Consider the following 27,331-nt stretch of genomic DNA (forward strand, 5'->3'; position numbering starts at 1 on the left):
AGTTGGGGAGAGAGACGGGAAGCCTTCAGCAGCAGATGAGACTGAGGAACGAAACGAGGGAGAGATAGAGAGAAGGAGAGAGAGCGAGAGAGCGAGAGAGCGGGGAGGGAGGTGGAGAAGAAGGGGCCCCCGAGCAGGAGAGAGGGCTGCAGGGTGAAGAAAGAGTGGGAGAAAAGTTGGAAAAGTAAGAGAGGGGTCAGGGGAAAGAAAGGAAAGAGAAAAACAAGTAGAGGAGAGAAAGAGAAACAACAGGAAGACTAAAGGGGGAGGGGCGTCGTAGTTTAAAAAAAGAGGCAAAGCTGAAGAAAAGTGTGGGGGGGGGGCGCGTTTGCGGTGGAGTCAGTCGTAGCTAGATGAGGAAAACAGAGTGAATGACTAGGTTGGAGTTAGAGAACAGCAGGGAGGAGAAGGAAACCAGTTGTGTTTTTAAAGGTATTTTCCACAGCAGTCTGCCTCTACTCCGGACGGACCGTTTTAATTCTGAAATGTACTCAGACAGCACACGGACGGGACACTATGGACTCATTCATCAAAACAATAACGACTACTGCTACTGCCGCCACGGTGTCCATTACGGACCCACGTTGTTCCAGGGAGGACCAGGGGGAAACAGACCACCACCCATTCGCCCAGACCATCCAGACCACCCAGCATCACTGGACCTCAGGGAAGACTTCCAGCTTCCTCCTTTCCCTGTGGAGACCGAGGATATAGAGCCTGGACTAGAGAACGGTGAGAGAAGTGGAGGAGGAAGAGGTGGTGGAAGAGGAGATGGAGGAAGAGGTGGAGGAGGAGGAGGAGGAGGCAGACAAGAATGTGAAGGCAGAGGAGGAGGAGGAGGAGGTGGTGGAAGAGGTGGAGGAGGAGGAGGAGGCAGACAAGAAGCTGAAGGCAGAGGAGGAGGAGGAGGAGGTGGTGGAAGAGGAGATGGAGGAAGAGGTGGAGGAGGAGGAGGAGGCAGACAAGAAGGTGAAGGTAGAGGAGGAGGCAGACGAGAAGGTGAAGGTAGAGGAGGTGAAGGCAGAGGAGGAGGTGGAGGAGGAGGCATTGAAGCTGAAGCTGGTCACACTAAAAGGGCCCCACAGAGGAAGCCAGTGTTCACAGGGCAGGGTCAGAATGCCCAACCTCAGCCAGACCTATTTAGCCCTAGCCAAACCTATGACTACAACCCTGCCCAGTGGAGCTGGCCAATGGAGCCCTCAGGCCCTGGTCTGAGACACTATTCCCCTGTGAGAGAACAATGTGGCTGTGTGGGACAGGGTGGAGGTGACGCTGTTGGGACGGCGACCGGGACACACCCCTTCAACAACAGCAGACATGCGTCAGCCTTGTCACTCCTGGCGGACCCAGAGCCGGCACACAGACAGACTAGCTACAACTACGATCCAGAGGGGCGCAGGCAGGCTAGTTATGGAGCGGAAGAGCAGATCTGGGGTCAGTCAAAACACAGACAGGCCAGCTGCAGTTACAGTACAGAAGACAAACCGATACGCAGGCAGGCTAGTTATGGAGTGGAAGAACAGATCTGGGGTCAGTCAAAACACAGACAGGCCAGCTGCAGCTACAGTTTGAGGCTAGAAAGACAGACTAGCTACGGTCCACAGGAACTACACAGAAAGGCTAGCTACAGCTACAGTCCAGAAGACAAGCCAATACACGGACAGACTAGCTACGGTCCAGAAGAACAGATCTGGGATCTGTCAAAACACAGACAGGCTAGTTATAGTCCAGAAGACAAACCGATACACGGGCAGACTAGCTACTGTCCAGAAGACAAGATCTGGGATCAGTCGAAACACAGACAGGCTAGTTATAGTCCAGAAGACAAACCGATACACGAACAGACTAGCTACTGTCCAGAAGAACAGGTCTGGGATCAGCCGAAACACAGACAGGCTAGTTATAGTCTAGAAGACAAACCGATACACGGACAGACTAGCTACTGTCCAGAAGACAAGATCTGGGATCAGCCGAAACACAGACAGGCTAGCTACAGTTACAGTCCAGAAGACAAACCGATACACGGACAGACTAGCTACGGTCCAGAAGACAAGATCTGGGATCAGCCGAAACACAGACAGGCTAGTTATAGTCCAGAACACAAACCGATACACGGACAGACTAGCTACTGTCCAGAAGAACAGGTCTGGGATCAGCCGAAACACAGACAGGCTAGCTACAGTTACAGTACAGAAAGGCAGGACTGGAGATTTACTGCTGGTGGTCAACACAATCATTTGGACAGGTGTGTACCACTGGAACACGGACATTTACACTCCCACATGCCAAATGGATGCTGTGGCATTGGTGGTCCAAGTCCCAGGCCTGTGTCCTCTCAGGGCAGGGGAGATAGAGCTAACCACCAGGAGAGGACTACTAGATTAAAGGCTGGAGGAGTTGGAGGTGAGATAGGAGAAGACGGCTGTAATGGACGACATGTCCCTGCTGGCTCTAGCTCTGAGGGTTTGGTCTGGAAGAACCAGGGTTTGCTCCGGGAGAAGGAGGGTTCAGTCAGGGAGAAGGAGGGTTCGGTCCTGGAGAACCAGAATTTGATCCGGGAGAATGAATGTGCGGTCCATGAGAACCGCGGTTCAACCCAGGAGAACCAGGGTTCGATCCAGGAGAAGGAGGATGCAGTCCAGGCGAAGAAGGGTTCGATCCGGGAGAAGGAGGTTTCAGTCCAGGCGAAGAAGGGTTCGGTCCTGGAGAAGGAGGTTTCAGTCCGGACGAAGGAGGGTTCAGTCCATGCGAAGAAGGGTTCGGTCCTGGAGAACCAGGGTACGATCCGGGAGAAGGAGGTTTCAGTCCGGGAGAAGGAGGGTTCAGTCCAGGCGAAGAAGGGTTCGGTCCTGGAGAACCAGGGTACGATCCGGGAGAAGGAGGTTTCAGTCCGGGAGAAGGAGGGTTCAGTCCAGGCGAAGAAGGGTTCGGTCCTGGAGAACCAGGGTACGATCCGGGAGAAGGAGGTTTCAGTCCGGGGGAAGGAGGGTTCAGTCCAGGCGAAGAAGGGTTCGGTCCTGGAAAACCAGGGTACGATCCGGGAGAAGGAGGTTTCAGTCCGGACGAAGGAGGGTTCTGTCTGTGAGCAGATCAGACAGGTGGTGTCAGACCTGGAGGGGGTCCTGGGTGGTCTCAAACAAGTCCACGTGGAGATGAAGGAGGTAAGAAGCCTCTACTGTATGTTAACCTACAGTGAGCCTGGTCCCAAATCTGTATGTGTTTTAGCCAACTCTGACTGTTGTAGTAATTTTTATTTCATTGAACATGTATTTATCTAGACAAATCAGATAAGAACAAATTCTTATTTACAATGACGGCCTACCCCGGCCAAACCCTCCCCAAACCCTCCCGATCACGATCTGTTGTGATACAGCCAGGGATCGAACCCGGGTCTGTAGGGACGCCTCTAGCACTGCGCCACTTGTACCTTGGCTAGCCTCGCGAGCCACACTACATAACGCATGTTTATGTAAGCTTGGAAGTTCAGTGTGGCTCACGAGGCTAACTAGTTATGCTAGTCAACTAGTCATGCTGTTCATGTAGTCTGAGAAGTTGACTGAAGCAAAAAGCTGATGAATCAATAGAAAATGGAATTAAATGGACAGTACTCCATTAAGCTTTGCATAAATGCAATGAATGATTGAGGCATATCAATCTGAGTTCTGTCCATATCTAATTTTCTATGGAGTGTACTTAGGGGAATCATACAACCAATTTTAAGGACAAGTTTTCGAGTGAGTGCCTATTATGAATGGTCATTGATGAATGGTATGATAAAAACACACATGACAACAATAGTCAGAGGAGTTGGCTGAAACGCACACAGTGATCTGAGGACGAGGTCATGTTTGCCTTGAGTCTATGTATATGTTTCAGTAGGGTTGTTTCAGTATGCTTACGTTAACATTTGAAGTAAAGCAGATACTGATGGACCTATGAGTGTCCTCTTTCTGTTTATGGGCAATAACACAGTAACAGAATGATGCTCAGACTCAGATGATTCTTCACTTTAAAATGTCAAACAAAAACCAATGAAAACACATTTACTTGAAGAACTGGGCAGAGGCAAAGTTTGGTAACAAAATGACGGTTTGTGCTGTTTGTGCTGTCATTCTGTTACCAAACTTGGCATCTGCACAGTTCTTCAAATAAATGTGTTTCCATTGGTATTTGTTTGGCACACTGTACATTATAAAGGGACAAATCTGAGTCACAGCATTATTCTGTTACGGTGGAATAGCCTTCATGCATTCAGCTCTGTAGAAAAAAAGAATGATGCAGGCTGATATGGAAGGAGATACTGTGGCACTGCTCATAATTTGAGTCATTTCTTGCAGTTGCATTGATTGAAAGCGATTCACATCGACCGTTTGGCTAAAAACCTGCTGCTGGAATTGATAGACACAAGAAGCACATTTAAGAGCCTGTCTTGAGACAGGTTCTTAACTATGCTTAGCTTTAATGGTGTCAATATGCAATATGCATATAATATGCTGTAAATTGTAAAAAAAATTGTGAATGGCTCAATTGAAAGACTTGCGTTGTAAAAGAGACATGGTCCAGTATAACATAATGTTGTATAATGTATAAATATACTGTAGTAATGTAGTATAATGTAGTGGTAACACATGTAGTAATGTAGTATAATGTATTAATATACTGTAGTAATGTAGTATAATGTATCAATATGCTGTAGTAATGTAGTATAATGTATTAATATACTGTAGTAATGTAGTGTAATGTATCAATATGCTGTAGTAATGTAGTATAATGTATTAATATAGTGTAGTAATGTAGTATAATCTATTAATATAGTGTAGTAATGTAGTATAATGTATTAATATACTGTAGTAATGTAGTATAATGTAATGGTAACAAATGCAGTAATGTAGTATAATGTATGAATATACTGTAGTAATGTAGTGTAATGTATCAATACACTGTAGTAATGTAGTATAATGTATTAATGTACTGTAGTAATGTGGTGTAATGTATCAATACGCTGTAGTAATGTAGTATAATGTATTAATAGACTGTAGTAATGTAGTGTAATGTATCAATATGCTGTAGTAATGTAGTATAATGTATTAATAGACTGTAGTAATGTAGTATAATGTATTAATATACTGTAGTAATGTAGTATAATGTAGGGGTAATGCATGTAGTAATGTAGTATAATGCATTAATGTACTGTGGCAATGTAGTATAATGTAATGCTAACTAATGTAGTAATGTGGTATACTGTATCAATATACTGTAGTGATGTAGTATAATGTATTAATTTACTGCAGTAATGTAGTATAATATAGTGGTAACTAATTTAGTAATGTAGTATAATGTTTTAGTATAGTGTGGTAATGTACTATAATGTAGTGGTAACTAACATAGTAATGTAGTATACTGTATTAATATAGTTTAGTAATGTAGTATGGTATAGTGGTAACTAATGTAGTAATGTACAATAATGTGTTAATATACTTTAGTAATGTATTTAATGTTGTGGTAACTAATGTAGTAATGTAGTATAACGCAGTGGTAACTAATTTAGTAAGGTAGTATAATGTATTAATGTACTGTAGTAATGTAGTATAATGTATTAATATACTGTAGTAATGTAGCATAATGTAGTGGTAACACATGTAGTAATGTAGTATAATGTATTAATATACTGTAGTAATGTAGTATAATGTATCAATATGCTGTAGTAATGTAGTATAATGTATTAATATACTGTAGTAATGTAGTGTAATGTATCAATATGCTGTAGTAATGTAGTATAATGTATTAATATAGTGTAGTAATGTAGTATAATATATTAATATAGTGTAGTAATGTAGTATAATGTATTAATATACTGTAGTAATGTAGTATAATGTAATGGTAACAAATGCAGTAATGTAGTATAATGTATGAATATACTGTAGCAATGTAGTGTAATGTATCAATACACTGTAGTAATGTAGTATAATGTATTAATGTACTGTAGTAATGTGGTGTAATGTATCAATACGCTGTAGTAATGTAGTATAATGTATTAATATACTATAGTAATGTAGTGTAATGTATCAATATGCTGTAGTAATGTAGTATAATGTATTAATAGACTGTAGTAATGTAGTATAATATATTAATATACTGTAGTAATGTAGTATAATGTAGGGATAATGCATGTAGTAATGTAGTATAATGCATTAATGTACTGTGGCAATGTAGTATAATGTAATGCTAACTAATGTAGTAATGTGGTATACTGTATCAATATACTGTAGTGATGTAGTATAATGTATTAATTTACTGCAGTAATGTAGTATAATATAGTGGTAACTAATTTAGTAATGTAGTATAATGTTTTAGTATAGTGTGGTAATGTACTATAATGTAGTGGTAACTAACATAGTAATGTAGTATACTGTATTAATATAGTTTAGTAATGTAGTATGGTATAGTGGTAACTAATGTAGTAATGTACAATAATGTGTTAATATACTTTAGTAATGTATTTAATGTTGTGGTAACTAATGTAGTAATGTAGTATAACGCAGTGGTAACTAATTTAGTAAGGTAGTATAATGTATTAATGTACTGTAGTAATGTAGTATAATGTATTAATATACTGTAGTAATGTAGCATAATGTAGTGGTAACACATGTAGTAATGTAGTATAATGTATTAATATACTGTAGTAATGTAGTATAATGTATCAATATGCTGTAGTAATGTAGTATAATGTATTAATATACTGTAGTAATGTAGTATAATATATTAATATAGTGTAGTAATGTAGTATAATGTATTAATATACTGTAGTAATGTAGTATAATGTAATGGTAACAAATGCAGTAATGTAGTATAATGTATGAATATACTGTAGCAATGTAGTGTAATGTATCAATACACTGTAGTAATGTAGTATAATGTATTAATGTACTGTAGTAATGTGGTGTAATGTATCAATACGCTGTAGTAATGTAGTATAATGTATTAATATACTATAGTAATGTAGTGTAATGTATCAATATGCTGTAGTAATGTAGTATAATTTATTAATATACTGTAGTAATGTAGTATAATGTAGGGGTAATGCATGTAGTAATGTAGTATAATGCATTAATGTACTGTGGCAATGTAGTATAATGTAATGCTAACTAATGTAGTAATGTGGTATACTGTATCAATATACTGTAGTGATGTAGTATAATGTATTAATTTACTGCAGTAATGTAGTATAATATAGTGGTAACTAATTTAGTAATGTAGTATAATGTTTTAGTATAGTGTGGTAATGTACTATAATGTAGTGGTAACTAACATAGTAATGTAGTATACTGTATTAATATAGTGTAGTAATGTAGTATGGTATAGTGGTAACTAATGTAGTAATGTACAATAATGTGTTAATATACTTTAGTAATGTATTTAATGTTGTGGTAACTAATGTAGTAATGTAGTATAACGCAGTGGTAACTAATTTAGTAAGGTAGTATAATGTATTAATGTACTGTAGTAATGTAGTATAATGTATTAATATACTGTAGTAATGTAGCATATGTAGTGGTAACAAAAGTATTAATGTAGTATATGTATTAATATACTGTAGTAATGTAGTATAATGTATTAATATACTGTAGTAATGTAGTATAATGCATTAATATACTGTAGTAATGTACAATAATGCATTAATATACTGTAGTAATGTAGTATAATGCATTAATATACTGTAGTAATGTAGTATAATGCAGTGGTAACTAATGTAGTATGTAGTATAATGTATTAATGTACTGTAGTAATGTAGTATAATGTATTAATATACTGTAGTAATGTAGCATATGTAGTGGTAACGAAAGTAGTAATGTAGTATAATGTATTAATATACTGTAATAATGTAGTATAATGTATTAATATACTGTAGTAATGTAGTATAATGCATTAATATACTGTAGTAATGTAGTATAATGTATTAATATACTGTAGTAATGTAGTATAATGCATTAATATACTGTAGTAATGTAGTATAATGTATTAATATACTGTAGTAATGTAGTATAATGCATTAATATACTGTAGTAATGTAGTATAATGTATTAATATACTCTAGTAAGTACGGGTTAATCAACGAGGGGCTTTGGAAAATAATGAATGACGTGGAAGGAGTGAAACACAACGTGCTAGCGGAATGGAATGAACCTTCCACAGAGTTACATTATTTTCCAGAGAACGCATAGAGCCCCGAGTTGAGATTATCCCTTTTATACCTTGGCTATAATTGAACACATTTGCCACTAGAAATGTGTTTGTCTGCAGGTAGAAATGTGTTCAAGTAGATAACACGTTGACTAGATAGCTAGATACAGTCGTTGATAACTAAACAAACAGACTTGCTAGTTTAGCTAAGCATAAATAACGCATGCTCTAGAATGCCATTCAAGCCAATCAGAAACATGGTATAATGTAATACAATGTACTGGTAACTTATGTAGTATAATGTATTAATATACTTTAGTAATGTAGTATAATGTATTAATAACCTGTAGTAATGTAGTATAATGCAGTAATATACTTTAGTAATGTAGTAATATACTGTAGTAATGGAATATATTGACTGTATATGTATTGTCTGACAGCTAACAAAATAATTCTGTTCTAAAATATAATAAATTATACATTGTCAAACAAAATCTAAAATCTCATGACTCTTAAAAAACATATAGCATATGGTGACTATGTTTATTGACTCTGGGTTGTCCTTTAGGTGGTCCAACAGATAGATCGTCTGACAGCTAACATTGACCTGGAAGAGGAAGAGGGATCATGTAACAAGTCCCCTAGTCGTGGTGACGGTCACCTCAACCCCAGAGACTGTAAAGGTGGTGACGGTCACCCCAACCCCAGAGACTGTAAAGGTGGTGACGGTCACCCCAACCCCAGAGACTGTAAAGGTGGTGACGGTCACCTCAACCCCAGAGACTGTAAAGGTGGTGATGGTCACCCCAACCCCAGAGACTGTAAAGGTGGTGACGGTCACCTCAACCCCAGAGACTGTAAAGGTGGTGACGATCACCCCAACCCCAGAGACTGTAAAGGTGGTGACGGTCACCCCAACCTTAGAGACTGTAAAGGAGTCCTGATGTTCAACCAGGGAGACCAGAGACCACACTACAGAGACATGGACCGTATCGTCAACCAGAAGACTACTAGGGTCCAGGTACACACCCACTGGACTGGTACAGGGGACCTGGTCCACAACCATAAGACTCCTGGGAACCATGGACCACAGTGCAGCGACATGGATCATACTGTCATCATACATGACCCTCCTCCCGACCCCAGAGACGTCCCTGGGGTCCTGGTGTACAGACAGCAGACTAATGGAGATCAGGGAGTCTCCCTACTGTACAGACAACCTGACCATACTGTCACCATACGAACTAACTCCCTGTCTCCTGTCCTCACCGCATCTGTCATCAAGACCAACCGGGTTGGGGTCACAGCCCTGAGCCCCATGGACCCTCTGAGCACCTCCAAAGACCCCAAACAGGACAGACGGGGGCTCAACGGACACCCTCCTCTACCCGGTCCAGGTAGAGAACTGAACCATGTGACCCCCCAGACCTCCCCAGAGCTAGAAATGACCCCCTCCCTACCCCTGCCCCTATGGACTCAACTGTCTGACCCTACAGCCATGGTCGGATACAGTGTCCCCACTCTTAGGATCCAGAAATCTCCACTGTACCCCCGCCACAACGGACGGGTGGAGAGGCTCAGTAAGAGTCCGGCTCAACCAACCTACCCTGCCCACCCAGCACTGCCGGTCCTGCCCCACCTGGCCCAGCCACCCTATCCTACCCACCCAACCCACCCTGCCCTGCCTCCCAGTGACTTGAAGACACCTCCCTACAGCATGGTATGAGGGGACAGCCTCAATGCCATGGGGGCCTGGAACATATAATACAAGGACAGAACTACACTGATAAGTAGTCTGAGAAGGAAAGCTTGCGGTAAGTGTGTGTGTGTGTGTGTGTGTGTGTGTGTGTGTGTGTGTGTCTGCTAATGCTCATGTCACGAGTTCCTTCCTAGCAGTTCTTAGTCATGACTTCAGAGAAATAGAGAATTACATTTTCACAGATTGACTCGTGGTTTACACAACCTGACTGCTGATGACGTGCGCGTCATGGTAGTATAACAGTTTGATTATACAAAAATAACATTTCAGCAGCCATATCTGTGAAGATGCAAGATGACTGTGTGTGTGTATCTGTGTGTCTGTGTGTGTCTCTGTTTGCCTGTGTGTGTATCTGTTTGTCTGTGTGTGTGTGTCTGAATCTGTTTGTCTGTGTGTTTGTGTGTCTGTTTGTCTGTGTGTGTCTGTTTGTCTCTGTTTGTCTGTGTGTGTCTGTGTGTGTCTCTGTTTGTCTGTGTGTGTCTCTATTTGTCTGTGTGTGTGTCTGTGTCTCTTTTTGTCTGTGTGCCTGTGTGTGTGTCTGTTTGTCTCTGTTTGTCTGTGTGTGTCTCTGTTTGTCTGTGTGTGTGTCTGTGTGTGTCTCTGTTTGTCTGTGTGTGTCTCTATTTGTCTGTGTGTGTGTCTGTGTCTCTATTTGTCTGTGTGTGTGTGTGTCTCTATTTGTCTGTGTGTGTGTGTCTCTATTTGTCTGTGTGTGTGTCTGTGTGTTTATTTGTTTGTCTGCGGATGTTTATGTCACATTAGTTTCTACTTCTTGCTATAACTTAGTCATCATGACTTCAGAGAAATGGAAAGTAAAAAAAAAAGAAGAGTTTAATCATTTATTGTAATGAGACACCAACCATCTGGGATAGATATTGGATACAACTGCCGCTAGTCTACCCTCTCTTTCGGTAAGTATTTATAGGATAACAGACATGACTATCTATCTGAGTCATTGGCAGGACTACAAAATAACTCCCCCACTCGTTTCTCCAGTTAGGACAAGATAGCGCAGACAGACACGGTCGCACTGTTTCCAGTTCCTAGCAAACTTTGCAGTATTTTTTTTGCATGTGTTACTTCTTACATTACTTGTTCTTGTATTATTACCTACAGCCCAGGAAATAACGTTTGGATATTAGATTGATGGTCACTCACCAGATATTTGAGCAGATATCAGACTTCAAATCAAATCAAATGTTATTGGTCACATACACATGGTTAGCAGAAGTTAATGCGAGTGTAGCGAAATGCTTGTGCTTCTAGTTCCGACAATGCAGTAATAACCAACGAGTATTCTAACTAACAATTTCACAACAACTACCTTATACACACTGTGTAAAGGAATGAAAGGATATGTACATAAAGATATATGAATGAGTGATGGTACAGAACGGCATTGGCAAGATGCAGTAGATGGTATAGAGTACAGTATATACATATGAGATGAGTAATGTAGGGTATGTAAACATATAAAAGTGGCATTGTTTAAAGTGGCTAGTGATACATGTATTACATCAAGATGGCAAGATGCAGTAGATGGTACAGAGTGCAGTATATACATATGAGATGAGTAATGTAGGGTATGTAAACATTATATGAAGTGGCATTGTTTAAAGTGGCTAAAGTGCATCAATTTTTACATTATTGAAATGGCTGGAGTTGAGTCAGTATGCTGGCAGCAGCCACTCAATGTTAGTGGTGGCTGTTTAACAGTCTGATGGCCTTGAGATAGAAGCTGTTTTTCAGTCTCTCAGTCCCTGCTTTGATGCACCTGTACTGACCTCGTCTTCTGGATGATAGTTGATTGTTGTCCCTGATGATTTTTATGGCCTTCCTGTGACATCGGGTGGTGTAGGTGTCCTGGAGGGCAGGTAGTTTGCCCCCGGTGATGCGTTGTGCAGACCTCACTACCCTCTGGAGAGCCTTACGGTTGTGGGCGTAGCAGTTGCCGTACCAGGCGGTGATACAGCCCGATAGGATGCTCTCGATTGTGCATCTGTAAGAGTTTGTGAGTGCTTTTGGTGACAAGCCAAATAGCTTTTTTCCCCTCAATCTACACACAATACCCAATAATGACAAAGCAAAAACAGGTTTTAATCAAAAATAAAAAACTTAAATACTATATTTACATAATTATTCAGACCCTTTTCTCAATATTTTGTTAAAGCACCTTTGGCAGCGATGACAGCATTGAGTCTTCTTGGGTATGACGCTACAAGCTTGGTACACCTGTATTTGGGGAGTTTCTCCCATTCTTCTCTGCAGATCCTCTCAAGCTCTGTCAGGTTGGGATGGTGAGCGTTTCTGAACAGCTATTTTCAGGTCTCTCCAGAGATGTTCGATCAGGTTTAAGACCGGGCTCTGGCTGGGCCACTCAAGCACATCGGAGACCTGTCCTGAAGCCACTCCTGTGTCGTCTTGGCTGTGTACTTAGGGTTGTTGTCCTTTTGGAAGGTGAACCTTTGGCCCAGTCTGAAGTCCTGAGTGCTCTGGAGTAACTTTTCATCAAAGATCTCTCGGTACTTTGCTCCGTTCACCTTTGCCTCGATCCTGACTAGTCTCCCAGTTCCTGCCGCTGAAAAACATCCCCGCAGCATGATTCTGCCACCACCATGCTTCACCGTAAGAATGGTGCCAGGTTTGCTCCAGACGTGATGCTTGGCATTCAGGCCAAAGAGTTCCATCTTGGTTTCCTCAGATCAGATAATCTTGTTTCTCATGGTCTGATAGTCTTTAGATGCCTTTTGGCAAACTCCAAGTGGGCTGTCATGTGCCGTTAATTGAGAAGTGACTTCTGTCTGGCCACTAGTCTACCATAAAGGCCTGATTGGTGGAGTGCTGCAGAGATGGTTGTCCTTCTGGAAGGTTCTCCCATCTCCACAGAGGAACTCTAGAGCTCTGTCAGAGTGACCGTCAGTTATTGGTCACCTCCCTGACCAAGACCCTTCTCCCACGATTGCTCAGTTTGGCCAGGCGGCCAGCTCTAGGAAGGGTCTTGGTGGTTCCAAACTTCTTCCACTTGAGAATGATGGAGGCATCGGGTCTCCCGAATGGCACAGTGGTCTAAGGCACATCGCAGTGCTAGCTGTGTCACTAGAGATCCTGGTTAGAGTCCAGGCTCTGTAGCAGGCGGCCGCGACTGGGAGACCCATGGGTCGGCGCACAATTGTCCCAGTGTCGTTAGGGGAGGGTTTGGCCGGCAGAGATGTTCTTGTCCCATCGAGCACTAGCGACTTCAGTGGCGGGTCGGGCGCACTAAGCTCAGGGTCCTGGGTCTGAACACCTCCCTGTGCAACTGGGTCATGGACTCCTGACGGGCCGCCTCTTCACTGTTGATGTTAAGACTGGTGTTTTGCAGGTACTATTTAATGAAGTTGCCAATTGACGACTTGTGAGGCGTCTGTTTATCAAACTAGACACTCTAATGTACTTGTCCTCTTGCTCATGTAACAGTATAACTTTAGACCGTCCCCTCGCCCATACCCGGGCGCGAACCAGGGACCCTCTGCACACATCAACAACTGACACCCACAAAGCATCGTTACCCATCGCTCCACAAAAGCCGCGGCCCTTGCAGAGCAAGGGGAACTACTACTTCAAGGTCTCAGAGCAAGTGACGTCACCGATTGAAACACTATTTAGCGTGCACCACCGCTAACTAAGCTAGCCGTTACACTCACCCCCCTTTTGACCTCCTCCTTTTCCCGCAGCAACCAGTGATCCGGGTCACGGCACCAATGTAACAGTATAACTTTAGACCGTCCCCTCTCCCATACCCGGGCGCGAACCAGGGACCCTCTGCACACAGCAACAACTGACACCCACGAAGCATCGTTACCCATCGCATCACAAAAGCCGCGGCCCTTGCAGAGCAAGGGGAACTACTACTTCAAGGTCTCAGAGCAAGTGACGTCACCGATTGAAATGCTATTTAGTGCGCACCACCGCTAACTAAGCTAGCCGTTTCACATCCGTTACACTCAGTTGTGCACCGGGGCCTCCCACTCCTCTTTCTATTCTGGTTAGGGCCAGTTTATGCCTTTCTGTGAAGGGAGTGGTACACATCGTTGTACGAGATCTTCAGTTTCTTGGCAATTTCTTGCATTGAATAGCCTTGATTTTTCAGAACAAGAATAGACTGACGAGTTTCAGAAGAAAGTTATTTGTTTCTAGCCATTCAGAGCCTGTAATCGAACCCACAAATGCTGATGCTCCAGATACTCAACTAGTCTAAAGAAGGCCAGTTTTATTGCTTCTTTAATCAGCACGACAGTTTTCAGCTGTGCTAACATAATTGCAAAAGGGTTTTCTAATGATCAATTAGTCTTTTAAAACAATAAACTTGTATTAGCTCACACGACGTGCCATTGGAACACAGGAGTGATGGCTGCTGATAATGGGCCTCTGTACACCGGTGTAAACATTCCTTTAAAAATCATCTGTTTCCAGCTACAATAGTTATTTACAACATTATTAACAATGTCTACACTGTATTTCTGATCAATTTGATGCTATTTTAATGGACCAAATTTTTCATTTTCTTTCAAAAACAAGGACATTTCTATGTGACTCCAAATTTTTTGAACGGTGGTGTATGTAAATATATACAATGGCAAGAAAAAGTATGTGAACCCTTTGGAATTACCTGGATTTCTGCATAAATTGGTCATCAAACTCTGAACTTCATCTAACTCATTATCCTGGGGGTTCACATACTTTGTTGTTGTTGTTGTTGTTTTGTGTGAATTTTACCCCGTTTTCTCCCCAATTGTTTGTTAGTAGCTACTATCTTGTCTCATCGCTACAACTCCCATACGGGCTCGGGAGAGACGAAGGTTGAAAGTCATGCGTCCTCTGATACACAACCCAACCAAGCCGCACTGCTTCTTAACACAGCGCGCATCCAACCCGGAAGCCAGCCGCACCAATGTGTCGGAGGAAACAGCATGCACCTGGCAACCTTGGTTAGCGCGCACTGCGCCCGGCCTGCCACAGGAGTCGCTGGTGCGCGATGAGACAAGGATATCCCTACCGGCCAAACCCTCCCTAACCCGGACGATGCTAGGCCAATTGTGCATCGCCCCACAGACCTCAGAGTCTCTGGTGGCACAGCCCTTAACCACTGCGCCACCTGGGAGGCCACCACATACTTTTCCCAACCTACACTGTGAATGTTTAAATGATATCTTCAATATAGACAAGAAAAATGCAATCATTTGTGTGTTCTTAGTTTAACCACAATATGTTTGTCTATTTTTGATTAAGTTCAAATCAAATTTGATGACCAATTTATGCAGAAATCCAGGCAATTCCAAAGGGTTCACATACTTTTTCTTGCCACTGTATATATACATTGCTCATTTTGATAATTTGTATTTTTTTCTTCTAGATTATGTGTGTATTGTTTTTATATGTATTATTACTAGGTATTACTGCACCGTTAACATTAGAAACACAAGCATTTAGCTAGGTATTACTGCACCGTTAACATTAGAAACACAAGCATTTAGCTAGGTATTACTGCACCGTTAACATTAGAAACACAAGCATTTAGCTAGGTATTACTGCACCGTTAACATTAGAAACACAAGCATTTAGCTAGGTATTACTGCACCGTTAACATTAGAAACACAAGCATTTAGCTAGGTATTACTGCACCGTTAACATTAGAAACACAAGCATTTAGCTAGGTATTACTGCACCGTTAACATTAGAAACACAAGCATTTAGCTAGGTATTACTGCACCGTTAACATTAGAAACACAAGCATTTAGCTAGGTATTACTGCACCGTTAACATTAGAAACACAAGCATTTAGCAAGGTATTACTGCACCGTTAACATTAGAAACACAAGCATTTAGCAAGGTATTACTGCACCGTTAACATTAGAAACACAAGCATTTAGCTAGGTATTACTGCACCGTTAACATTAGAAACACAAGCATTTAGCTAGGTATTACTGCACCGTTAACATTAGAAACACAAGCATTTAGCTAGGTATTACTGCACCGTTAACATTAGAAACACAAGCATTTAGCTAGGTATTACTGCACCGTTAACATTAGAAACACAAGCATTTAGCTAGGTATTACTGCACCGTTAACATTAGAAACACAAGCATTTAGCTAGGTATTACTGCACCGTTAACATTAGAAACACAAGCATTTAGCTAGGTATTACTGCACCGTTAACATTAGAAACACAAGCATTTAGCTAGGTATTACTGCACCGTTAACATTAGAAACACAAGCATTTAGCAAGGTATTACTGCACCGTTAACATTAGAAACACAAGCATTTAGCTAGGTATTACTGCACCGTTAACATTAGAAACACAAGCATTTAGCTAGGTATTACTGCACCGTTAACATTAGAAACACAAGCATTTAGCTAGGTATTACTGCACCGTTAACATTAGAAACACAAGCATTTAGCAAGGTATTACTGCACCGTTAACATTAGAAACACAAGCATTTAGCAAGGTATTACTGCACCGTTAACATTAGAAACACAAGCATTTAGCAAGGTATTACTGCACCGTTAACATTAGAAACACAAGCATTTAGCTAGGTATTACTGCACCGTTAACATTAGAAACACAAGCATTTAGCTAGGTATTACTGCACCGTTAACATTAGAAACACAAGCATTTAGCAAGGTATTACTGCACCGTTAACATTAGAAACACAAGCATTTAGCAAGGTATTACTGCACCGTTAACATTAGAAACACAAGCATTTAGCAAGGTATTACTGCACCGTTAACATTAGAAACACAAGCATTTAGCTAGGTATTACTGCACCGTTAACATTAGAAACACAAGCATTTAGCAAGGTATTACTGCACAGTTAGCATTGAAAACACAAGCATTTAGCTAGGTATTACTGCACCGTTAACATTAGAAACACAAGCATTTAGCTAGGTATTACTGCACCGTTAACATTAGAAACACAAGCATTTAGCTAGGTATTACTGCACCGTTAACATTAGAAACACAAGCATTTAGCTAGGTATTACTGCACCGTTAACATTAGAAACACAAGCATTTAGCTAGGTATTACTGCACCGTTAACATTAGAAACACAAGCATTTAGCAAGGTATTACTGCACCGTTAACATTAGAAACACAAGCATTTAGCTAGGTATTACTGCACCGTTAACATTAGAAACACAAGCATTTAGCTAGGTATTACTGCACCGTTAACATTAGAAACACAAGCATTTAGCAAGGTATTACTGCACCGTTAACATTAGAAACACAAGCATTTAGCAAGGTATTACTGCACCGTTAACATTAGAAACACAAGCATTTAGCTAGGTATTACTGCACCGTTAACATTAGAAACACAAGCATTTAGCAAGGTATTACTGCACCGTTAACATTAGAAACACAAGCATTTAGCTAGGTATTACTGCACCGTTAACATTAGAAACACAAGCATTTAGCTAGGTATTACTGCACCGTTAACATTAGAAACACAAGCATTTAGCAAGGTATTACTGCACCGTTAACATTAGAAACACAAGCATTTAGCAAGGTATTACTGCACCGTTAACATTAGAAACACAAGCATTTAGCAAGGTATTACTGCACCGTTAACATTAGAAACACAAGCATTTAGCTAGGTATTACTGCACCGTTAACATTAGAAACACAAGCATTTAGCAAGGTATTACTGCACAGTTAGCATTGAAAACACAAGCATTTAGCTAGGTATTACTGCACCGTTAACATTAGAAACACAAGCATTTAGCTAGGTATTACTGCACCGTTAACATTAGAAACACAAGCATTTAGCTAGGTATTACTGCACCGTTAACATTAGAAACACAAGCATTTATCTAGGTATTACTGCACCGTTAACATTAGAAACACAAGCATTTAGCTAGGTATTACTGCACCGTTAACATTAGAAACACAAGCATTTAGCAAGGTATTACTGCACCGTTAACATTAGAAACACAAGCATTTAGCTAGGTATTACTGCACCGTTAACATTAGAAACACAAGCATTTAGCTAGGTATTACTGCACCGTTAACATTAGAAACACAAGCATTTAGCAAGGTATTACTGCACCGTTAACATTAGAAACACAAGCATTTAGCAAGGTATTACTGCACCGTTAACATTAGAAACACAAGCATTTAGCAAGGTATTACTGCACCGTTAACATTAGAAACACAAGCATTTAGCTAGGTATTACTGCACAGTTACGGCTAGAAAAACAAGAATTTAGCTAGGTATTACTGCACCGTTAACATTAGAAACACAAGCATTTAGCTAGGTATTACTGCACCGTTAACATTAGAAACACAAGCATTTAGCTAGGTATTACTGCACCGTTAACATTAGAAACACAAGCATTTAGCTAGGTATTACTGCACCGTTAACATTAGAAACACAAGCATTTAGCTAGGTATTACTGCACCGTTAACATTAGAAACACAAGCATTTAGCTAGGTATTACTGCACCGTTAACATTAGAAACACAAGCATTTAGCAAGGTATTACTGCACCGTTAACATTAGAAACACAAGCATTTAGCAAGGTATTACTGCACAGTTAGCATTGAAAACACAAGCATTTAGCTAGGTATTACTGCACCGTTAACATTAGAAACACAAGCATTTAGCAAGGTATTACTGCACAGTTAGCATTGAAAACACAAGCATTTAGCTAGGTATTACTGCACCGTTAACATTAGAAACACAAGCATTTAGCAAGGTATTACTGCACCGTTAACATTAGAAACACAAGCATTTAGCAAGGTATTACTGCACAGTTAGCATTGAAAACACAAGCATTTAGCTAGGTATTACTGCACCGTTAACATTAGAAACACAAGCATTTAGCAAGGTATTACTGCACAGTTAGCATTGAAAACACAAGCATTTAGCTAGGTATTACTGCACAGTTACGGCTAGAAAAACAAGAATTTAGCTAGGTATTACTGCACCGTTAGCATTAGAAACACAATAATTTAGCTAGGTATTACTGCACTGCTAGAGCTTGTAGAAACAGAAGCATTTAGCTAGGTATTACTGCACTGTTAGAGCTAGTAGAAACAGAAACATAAGCATTTAGCTAGGTATTACTGCACTGTTAGAGCTAGTAGAAACAGAAGCATTTAGCTAGGTATTACTGCACTGTTAAAGCTAGTAGAAACAGAAGTATTTAGCTAGGTATTACTGCACTGTTAGAGCTAGTAGAAACACACGCATTTAGCTAGGTATTACTGCACTGTTAGAGCTAGTAGAAACAGAAGCATTTAGCTAGGTATTACTGCACTGTTAGAGCTAGTAGAAACACAAGCATTTAGCTAGGTATTACTGCACTGTTAGAGCTAGTAGAAACAGAAGCATTTAGCTAGGTATTACTGCACTGTTAGAGCTAGTAGAAACAGAAGCATTTAGCTAGGTATTACTGCACTGCTAGAGCTAGAAACACAAGCATTTAGCTAGGTATTACTACACTGCTAGAGCTAGAAACACAAGCATTTAGCTAGGTATTACTGCACTGCTAGAGCTAGAAACACAAACATTTAGCTAGGTATTACTGCACTGCTAGAGCTAGAAACACAAGCATTTAGCTAGGTATTACTGCACTGCTAGAGCTAGAAACACAAGCATTTAGCTAGGTATTACTGCACTGTTAGAGCTAGAAACACAAGCATTTAGCTAGGTATTACTGCACTGCTAGAGCTAGAAACACATGCATTTATCTAGGCATTACTGCACTGCTAGAGCTAGAAACACAAGCATTTAGCTAGCTATTACTGCACTGCTAGAGCTAGAAACACAAGCATTTAGCTAGGTATTACTGCACTGTTAGAGCTAGAAACACAAGCATTTAGCTAGGTATTACTGCACTGTTAGAGCTAGAAACACAAGCATTTAGCTAGGTATTACTGCACTGTTAGAGCTAGAAACACGTGCATTTATCTAAGCATTACTGCACTGCTAGAGCTAGAAACACATGCATTTATCTAGGCATTACTGCACTGTTAGAGCTAGAAACACGTGCATTTATCTAAGCATTACTGCACTGCTAGAGCTAGAAACACATGCATTTATCTAGGCATTACTGCACTGCTAGAGCTAGAAACACAAGCATTTCGCACACCTGTGATAAGTTATGAAAGTCTATGTTCGCAACCAATAGACTTTGATTTGATTTAAAGTTTTGAAAACGTCAAAAATGGCACCCTATTCCCTTTTTAGTGCACTATTTTTGACCAGGGCCATTGTGCTGTAGTCCAAAGTAGTGCACTATATAGGGAAAAGTTTGCAATTTGGCAGGCAGTCTTTGTGTCATTCACAGAGTTCACATTTGTGAAGATAGTGATCTATTTGACAACAATCAAACATCACTAATTAAATAATTCTTGCCATTTCAATTAATTGAAGTTATAGAAGTCTCAAAAGTTTTACCTCACAATTGAGAAAAAGGACAAATTATAAAGAGAGGATGTTCCCGTTTGTGTGAAATACCTCCCTCTTGTGCAGAATATGTGTAACTGCAATATTGTTTTTTTGGCTTGTGCCTAATTTCTGTGAATTGGGCCAAGCACAATCTGGTTTTAATTATCAAGCCTTTGGACAGATGCCAGAGCAGAGTGAGGCAAACCAAAACGTTAGCTTGTTATATTTCAAATGTTCCCATAAACATGAGCACTTCTAGACATCGTTCAAACATGGCGAGAGCCAAGGCCCGCGGGACTATAGCGAACCACTCCCATAGAGAGAACTCCTGTGGGGGCTATAGCGAACCACTCCCATAGAGAGAACGCCTGTGGGGGCTATAGCGAACCACTCCCATAGAGAGAACTCCTGTGGGGGCTATAGCGAACCACTCCCATAGAGAGAACGCCTGTGGGGACTATAGCTAACCACTCCCATAGAGAGAACTCCTGTGGGGGCTATAGCGAACCACTCCCATAGAGAGAACGCCTGTGGGGGCTATAGCGAACCACTCCCATAGAGAGAACTCCTGTGGGGGCTATAGCGAACCACTCCCATAGAGAGAACGCCTGTGGGGGCTATAGCGAACTCCTCCCAGAGAGAAAAGGCCTGTGACTTCATGTTAAAGCTTTCAAAATAGGCTTTGAAATATCGTAGAAGTATATTAATTCTGTGCAGATATCGTTTATGGTAAATCACTTGTAACTACGCAATTGTGATTTAATTTTATGACCGTGTATTTGGTGTATTCTGAAAACGCAGTCTGTTTAGACTATTATCAGTTGAAAAAGGCTACAGTGAAAATCTAAGTAATTCCATTGATTTTCTTCTCTATTATGTCTTCTCTATTCTTCCCTGCTGTTTTATCCTCTTCTCTCCTATTTCTCTCCTGTTTTCTCCTGCTTTATCCTGTTCTCTCCTCTTCTCACCTCTTATCTCCTCTTATCTCCTCTTCTCTCTTGTTCTCTCCTCTTCTCTTCTCTCATCTTCTCTCCTGTTCTCTCCTGTTTTCTCCTGCTTTCTCCTGTTCTCTCCTCTTCACTCCTGTTCTCCCCCTTCTCTCATCTTCTCTCCTGTTCTCTCCGCTTCTCTCCTCTCCTGTTCTCTCCTGTTCTCTCCACTTCTCTCCTCTCCTGTTCTCTCCTCTTCACTCCTGTTCTCTCCTGTTCTCTCCCTTCTCTCATCTTCTCTCCTGTTCTCTCCTGTTCTCTCCACTTCTCTCCTCTCCTGTTCTCTCCTCTTCACTCCTGTTCTCTCCCTTCTCTCCCCTTCTCTCATCTTCTCTCCTGTTCTCTCCTTTTCTCTCCTGTTCTCTCCGCTTCTCTCCTCTCCTGTTCTCTCCTCTCCTCTACTCTTCTCCCCAGTTCTCCCCCCTTTCTCCTCTTCTCTCAATTTGTCTCCTGTTCTCTCCTCTTCTCTCTAGTTCTCTCTCCTTCTCTCCTCTTCTCTCCTGTTATGTGGTTTCTATATGTTTGATGAGTTTGATTCCATTCCATTAATTCCATTCCAGCCATTACAATGAGCCTGTCCTCCTATGGCTCCTCCCATCAGCCTCCACTGATAGGCACAACTTTTTTCCACGGCTCATCCAGCTACAGTAGCAAGGCTGAATGAGTCATGATAACCCAAGGACACATAGCTAACTCATGAGTTTATCCTCCTTCACTTAATCTATTCTAAAGTATAAACTGGGTGGTTCAAGACCTGAATGCTGATTGGGTGACAGCCGTGGTATATCAGACCTTATACCACGGGTATGACAAAACAGTTATTTTAATGCTCAAATTACATTGGTAACCAGTTTATAATAGCAATAAGGCACCTCAGGGGTTTGGGCATTGGGCAAATATACCACGGCTAAGGGCTGTGTCCAGGCACTCTGTGTTGTGCTGTGCACGGGAACAGCCCTTTGCTGTATATTGGCCATATACCACACCCCCTTGGGCCTTATCGCTTAAATATCCATCACTACTTTAAGACTGAACAGTACAGAAATACCTCTATGGAATGGAAAATCCAATATATATATATATATATATATATATATATATAACAATATTTTGAAAATATTGTGCGATATTGTGCTATACATTGTGCTATATTGTGCTATACGTCGGCTTCACTGTGGACTAGGGTTGAGGTCAATTCCATTTCTTTTCAGTCGTTTCAGGTAGTAACTGAAATTCTCAGAATTTACTGAATTGAAATGGAATCGATCCCAAACCAGTGATGTTAATAGTACCCAAGTGTCATACTTGAGTAAAAGTATAGATACCTTAACAGAAAGTTACTCAAGTAAAAGTGAAAGTCACCCAGTGAAAATACTACTTGAGTAAAAGTATAAAAGTATTTGGTTTTAAATATACTTAAGTATCAAAAGTAAATGTAATTTCTAAAATATACTTAAGTATCAAAAGTAAAGTAAAAGTAAAATCATAAATAATTTCAAATGTCTTATGTTATTAAGCAAAGCAGACGGCACCATTATCTTGTTTTACAAATGTACGGATAGCCAGGGGCACACTCCAACACTCAGACATTATTTACAAAAGATGTATTTGTGTTTAGTGAGCCCGCCAGAACATTTGCAGTAGGGATGACCACGTGTTCTTAATTTCACAATTGTCCTGTTCTGCTATTAAGCATTCAAAATGTAATGAGTACTTTGGGTTGTCAGGGAAAATGTATGGAGTAAAAAGTACAATATTTTCTTTAGGAATGTAGTGAAGTACCAGGACCACCTGACATGATGACTCCTTGCTGTCCCCAGTCCACCTGGCCATGCTGCTGTTCCAGTTTCAACTTCCACCTGACTGTGCTGCTGCTCCAGTTTCAACTGTTCTGCCTTATTATTATTCGACCATGCTGGTCATTTATGAACATTTGAACATCTTGGCCATGTTCTGTTATAATCTCCACCCGGCACAGCCAGAAGAGGACTGGCCACCCCACATAGCCTGGTTCCTCTCTAGGTTTCTTCCTAGGTTTTGGCCTTTCTAGGGAGTTTTTCCTAGCCACCGTGCTTCTACACCTGCATTGCTTGCTGTTTGGGGTTTTAGGCTGGGTTTCTGTAGCGCACTTTGAGATATCAGCTGATGTACGAAGGGCTATATAAATAAATGTGATTTGATTTGATTTGAAGTAAAAGTAAAAGTTGTCAAAAATATAAATAGTAGAGTAAAGTACAGATACCCCAAAAAACGACTGAAGTAGTACTTTAAAGTACTTTTACTTACAGTTTTTCTCAATTGCTAAAACACAATTTCTGAAACATTGCTCCATTTCCTGAAAACATTAAACACAAAACCTCATCTTCAAGCACTATTTACATAACCTCTGACTCCTCTTGCAGTAAACAATACACTGAAAAATAGAAAACACATTGTTCAAAACAAACAATTCTCAGGGAGAAGTACGTTTTTAATCTAAAAAAATATTCATATTTTTCCGTCATTGTCTTTTGATGAATGAAAACATGTTCTATCATAGTAGCTCAAAATTGATCAGAAATTACTACTCTGCTTTGCTCTTTGCAATTTTGTTTTTTGTTCTTCCTCCTCCTTGTACCCCTATTTTTACAGTAAATGTACCCTCTTACAAACTTGTCCTTTGTCTCTGTGATACTGTAATTCTTGTTCTTTGTTGATATGAACCTGCAACCAGTCAAAATCTATTGAGCAGTCAGTACTGTTAATAAATGGAAAGCACAATGTTCAGGGCCATACAATTCATCCATTGTACAGTATACAGCCTACAATGCACTGTACTACAGTATCCATTCTCAGACTTTCTCCTTCCCACCTTCAACAACCTGTTTGCTCTCTGAACTGGCTTATATTGGTTGTGTCACATCATTTGAAACAGGTTAAATCCATTTTGAGAGGTTGTGTTCAATCAATGACATATGTTCTCTATTTGTATTTGATTGTTGCCACTTGTGTTTACCAGTATGGATGACATGTGCATTAGGGTGCAGAATGTGTTTTGAGAATGAGAATGTGTTTAGAGTTTTGCTGAAAAGTCTAAGTGAGATCTGCAAATTGTGTTTTACCATGTGAACTGGTTTAAGGTATTGACAACAGACTGCATAATTAGCTAAATGAGTCCAGGCAACTGAGAACTTTGTTCAGCCAATGGGTTTTAGTGTTTTAGCAATTGAGAAAAAGTGCAAGTGCTTTACACCACTGCCCCAAACCTTCTGGGGAGATGCTGTTGATGCGTCATTTAGCCGAACAGTTTACATGATTCATTGAGATGACCATTGACCATGGGTTTGTACGTACTGCAGATTGGCCTTTTACATGCTGCGTTATTCTCTTCCTCAGGAGCCCTGACATGGTGAAGAGATGTCAGTCAGTGGTGGACACAGTCAGTGGTGGACACGGTCAGTGGTGGACACGGTCAGAGCTCGCCCTGAAGAGGGGGCTATTTCCAAGGGAAAAAGCTCCAGACAAACAGGAGGGGAATTCCACATGAAAGCCTGCGATGCACAGGCCTTGAGACGCACAGTATGAAGCAAGCACTTCAACATACATTAACATGTATGTGTGGTGTCTGGGGGGGTTGGCAAAAACTCAAGACAGCAAAAACTGACTGTGTCACATTTCTTACCTTTGTGTATGAAATAAAGATAGCAGTGACCTAATAATTGGTATTAATATTGATTTGAAATGTTTTATGTTCTGTTCTGACACCGATGCGTGTTTCCATTCTCCTTAGCTGACCCTATTCCATGGTATTCTGTGTCTAAACGGCCTTTTCTGCACCTGAAATTACAAGTTATTCCCTAAATAGTGCACTATGTTTTGATCAGAGCCCTATGGGTCCTGATCAACAGTAGTGGACTAAATATGGAATAGGGTGTCCTTTGGAACCCTGTCTTTATGATATGGAACAAACTACTGCATGTCGGAATCGTCTGCAGGTAGGCCTGCTACCCTCTCTGTCTCTCTGTTTATTAAAAATCGTGTCTGAGAGTTTCACCACTTCTCTCCCAGAGCCCCTTACAGATAGGATGAGACACCCCTCTGTCTATGGCTGCGTTTACACAGGCAGCACAATTCTGTTACTTTTTCCACTAATTGTTATTTTTGACCAATCACATCAGATCTTTTCACATCAAATATATTTTTCTGAGTTGATCTGATTGGTCAAAACACCAATTTGTGAAGAAAAAAAAAAGATACGAATTGGGCTGCCTGTGTAAACGCAGCCCTGTTTCCTCTCTCACCACAGAAGAGCTCTGTTTCTCCTCTCTCCTCTGTTGATCTCAAGCCCGGTTTCCTCCCCTCACTCTCGTCTCCTCCACCCTCACTGCAGAACAGCTCTCTTTCTCCTCCTCAAGCCCGGTTTCCTCCCCTCACTCTCGTCTCCTCCACCCTCACTGCAGAACAGCTCTCTTTCTCCTCCTCAAGCCCGGTTTCCTCCCCTCACTCTCGTCTCCTCCACCCTCACTGCAGAACAGCTCTGTTTCTCCTCCTCAAGCCCGGTTTCCTCCCGTCTCCTCCACCCTCACTGCAGAACAGCTCTGTTTCTCCTCCTCAAGCCCGGTTTCCTCCCGTCTCCTCCACCCTCACTGCAGAACAGCTCTGTTTCTCCTCCTCAAGCCCGGTTTCCTCCCCTCACTCTCGTCTCCTCCACCCTCACTGCAGAACAGCTCTCTTTCTCCTCCTCAAGCCCGGTTTCCTCCCCTCACTCTCGTCTCCTCCACCCTCACTGCAGAACAGCTCTCTTTCTCCTCCTCAAGCCCGGTTGACTGATAACCAATGTACTGAGTCTGTACCACTACAAACTGTTAGAGAGACTTTATCACGGTGTTACGTAATTCCGGACGGATTCTTGCTTGCTTGAACGCCAATAATTCAGATACACATGAAAACATGAAATGAGCCAGGGAATCGGTAGAACATCACTCAGAGATGCACAAAAAAACAGTATAACATTCAAAATGGGGTGAACCTTTCCTTTAAGCAAAATCTGAATAAAATGTTTGAAATCTTCCAATTACTAAGAAACCATCTCTCATCGTATTCATTGGTTACGCCTGTTTGGGAATGAACATGCTCTCATATTTCAAAGTTGTTTGACTGTTCTACTTTTCTAATGTTTTTTAGAACTGTTTTTCCCACCGACACATGATTAGGTGTGTGAAGACAGGCCAGACAGGCTCAGTTCAGAATGAAAAGAAAAGCTTGTCTTCAAAAGCCCAGCTCTACTCAGAGAGTATGTCTGCAGTAGTGTTGGATGTTGGATGTGCTGAATCTAGTGAACACCACAGACCCCCCCCCCCCCCCCCCCCGTGGGCTTTGAACGAGTAGCTCGGCTTTGACCTTTCAGCCAAGGCTGTCTGCATATATCTCCTCTATTCATTTCATCAGCCACATGACACTAGCTGGGAGGCTGCTGCCTGTTGGCTGTGTCTTCTCTGTAAACAGTGAAAGACTGGTATGTCTGGAACCAAGAACAATACTACGAGACGAACGTAGCACAATTCCTCATGTACACTACGTACTGTAGGGACTAGGAATAGGGTACCATTTGGGATGAACATAGACTTTCTCTATAACAGCTACTGACGTCTGTTGGACTGTTGGTTTCTTCCAGCCAAAACTAACACAGGAGTAGACTGGATATCAGGATACCCTGCCGAAGCTGTTAATGCTGCAGATGTGGATAAACGGGAGGATTTTATTACTTACTGTTGGCTGGGTCTGGTGTCTGGGGAGCTTCCAACCAGGGGAAAAGTACAGCTTCCTGGGTAGTTAGATCTGTCTGTATGTCTGTCTCTGGCACTCTGTCTGTACACCAGCCCACATCACTGCACGACACATAACATTGGCAGTAAAGTACAGTGTTTCTAAACCATTTCTGTACCAGTGACTGGTCGAGACATGGTCCTCCTCTTTTTATTAATCAGCTCATGTTTA

At 41.2% G+C, this 27,331-nt stretch overlaps 1 protein-coding gene across 2 annotated transcripts; it reads left to right on the plus strand.

The window, feature by feature from the left end:
* The first annotated feature begins 868 nt into the window (after positions 1-868).
* LOC115114772 (uncharacterized) lies at positions 869-26,419 on the plus strand. Of its 2 annotated transcripts, none has more exons than XM_029643265.2 (3): positions 869-3,161; positions 8,750-9,995; positions 23,122-26,419. In XM_029643265.2, exons 1-2 carry the CDS (start codon positions 1,191-1,193, stop codon positions 9,905-9,907), a joined length of 3,129 nt encoding a protein of 1,042 aa, XP_029499125.1. In that variant the 5' UTR covers positions 869-1,190; the 3' UTR covers positions 9,908-9,995; positions 23,122-26,419. The 2 variants fall into 2 exon arrangements, with proteins under 2 accessions (XP_029499125.1, XP_029499124.1); XM_029643264.2 differs by having other exon boundaries at positions 24,731-26,419.
* Positions 26,420-27,331: the final 912 nt, after the last annotated feature.

This window comes from Oncorhynchus nerka, linkage group LG9b (assembly GCF_034236695.1).
Source record: "Oncorhynchus nerka isolate Pitt River linkage group LG9b, Oner_Uvic_2.0, whole genome shotgun sequence".
NCBI classification, from domain to species: Eukaryota; Metazoa; Chordata; class Actinopteri; order Salmoniformes; family Salmonidae; genus Oncorhynchus; species Oncorhynchus nerka.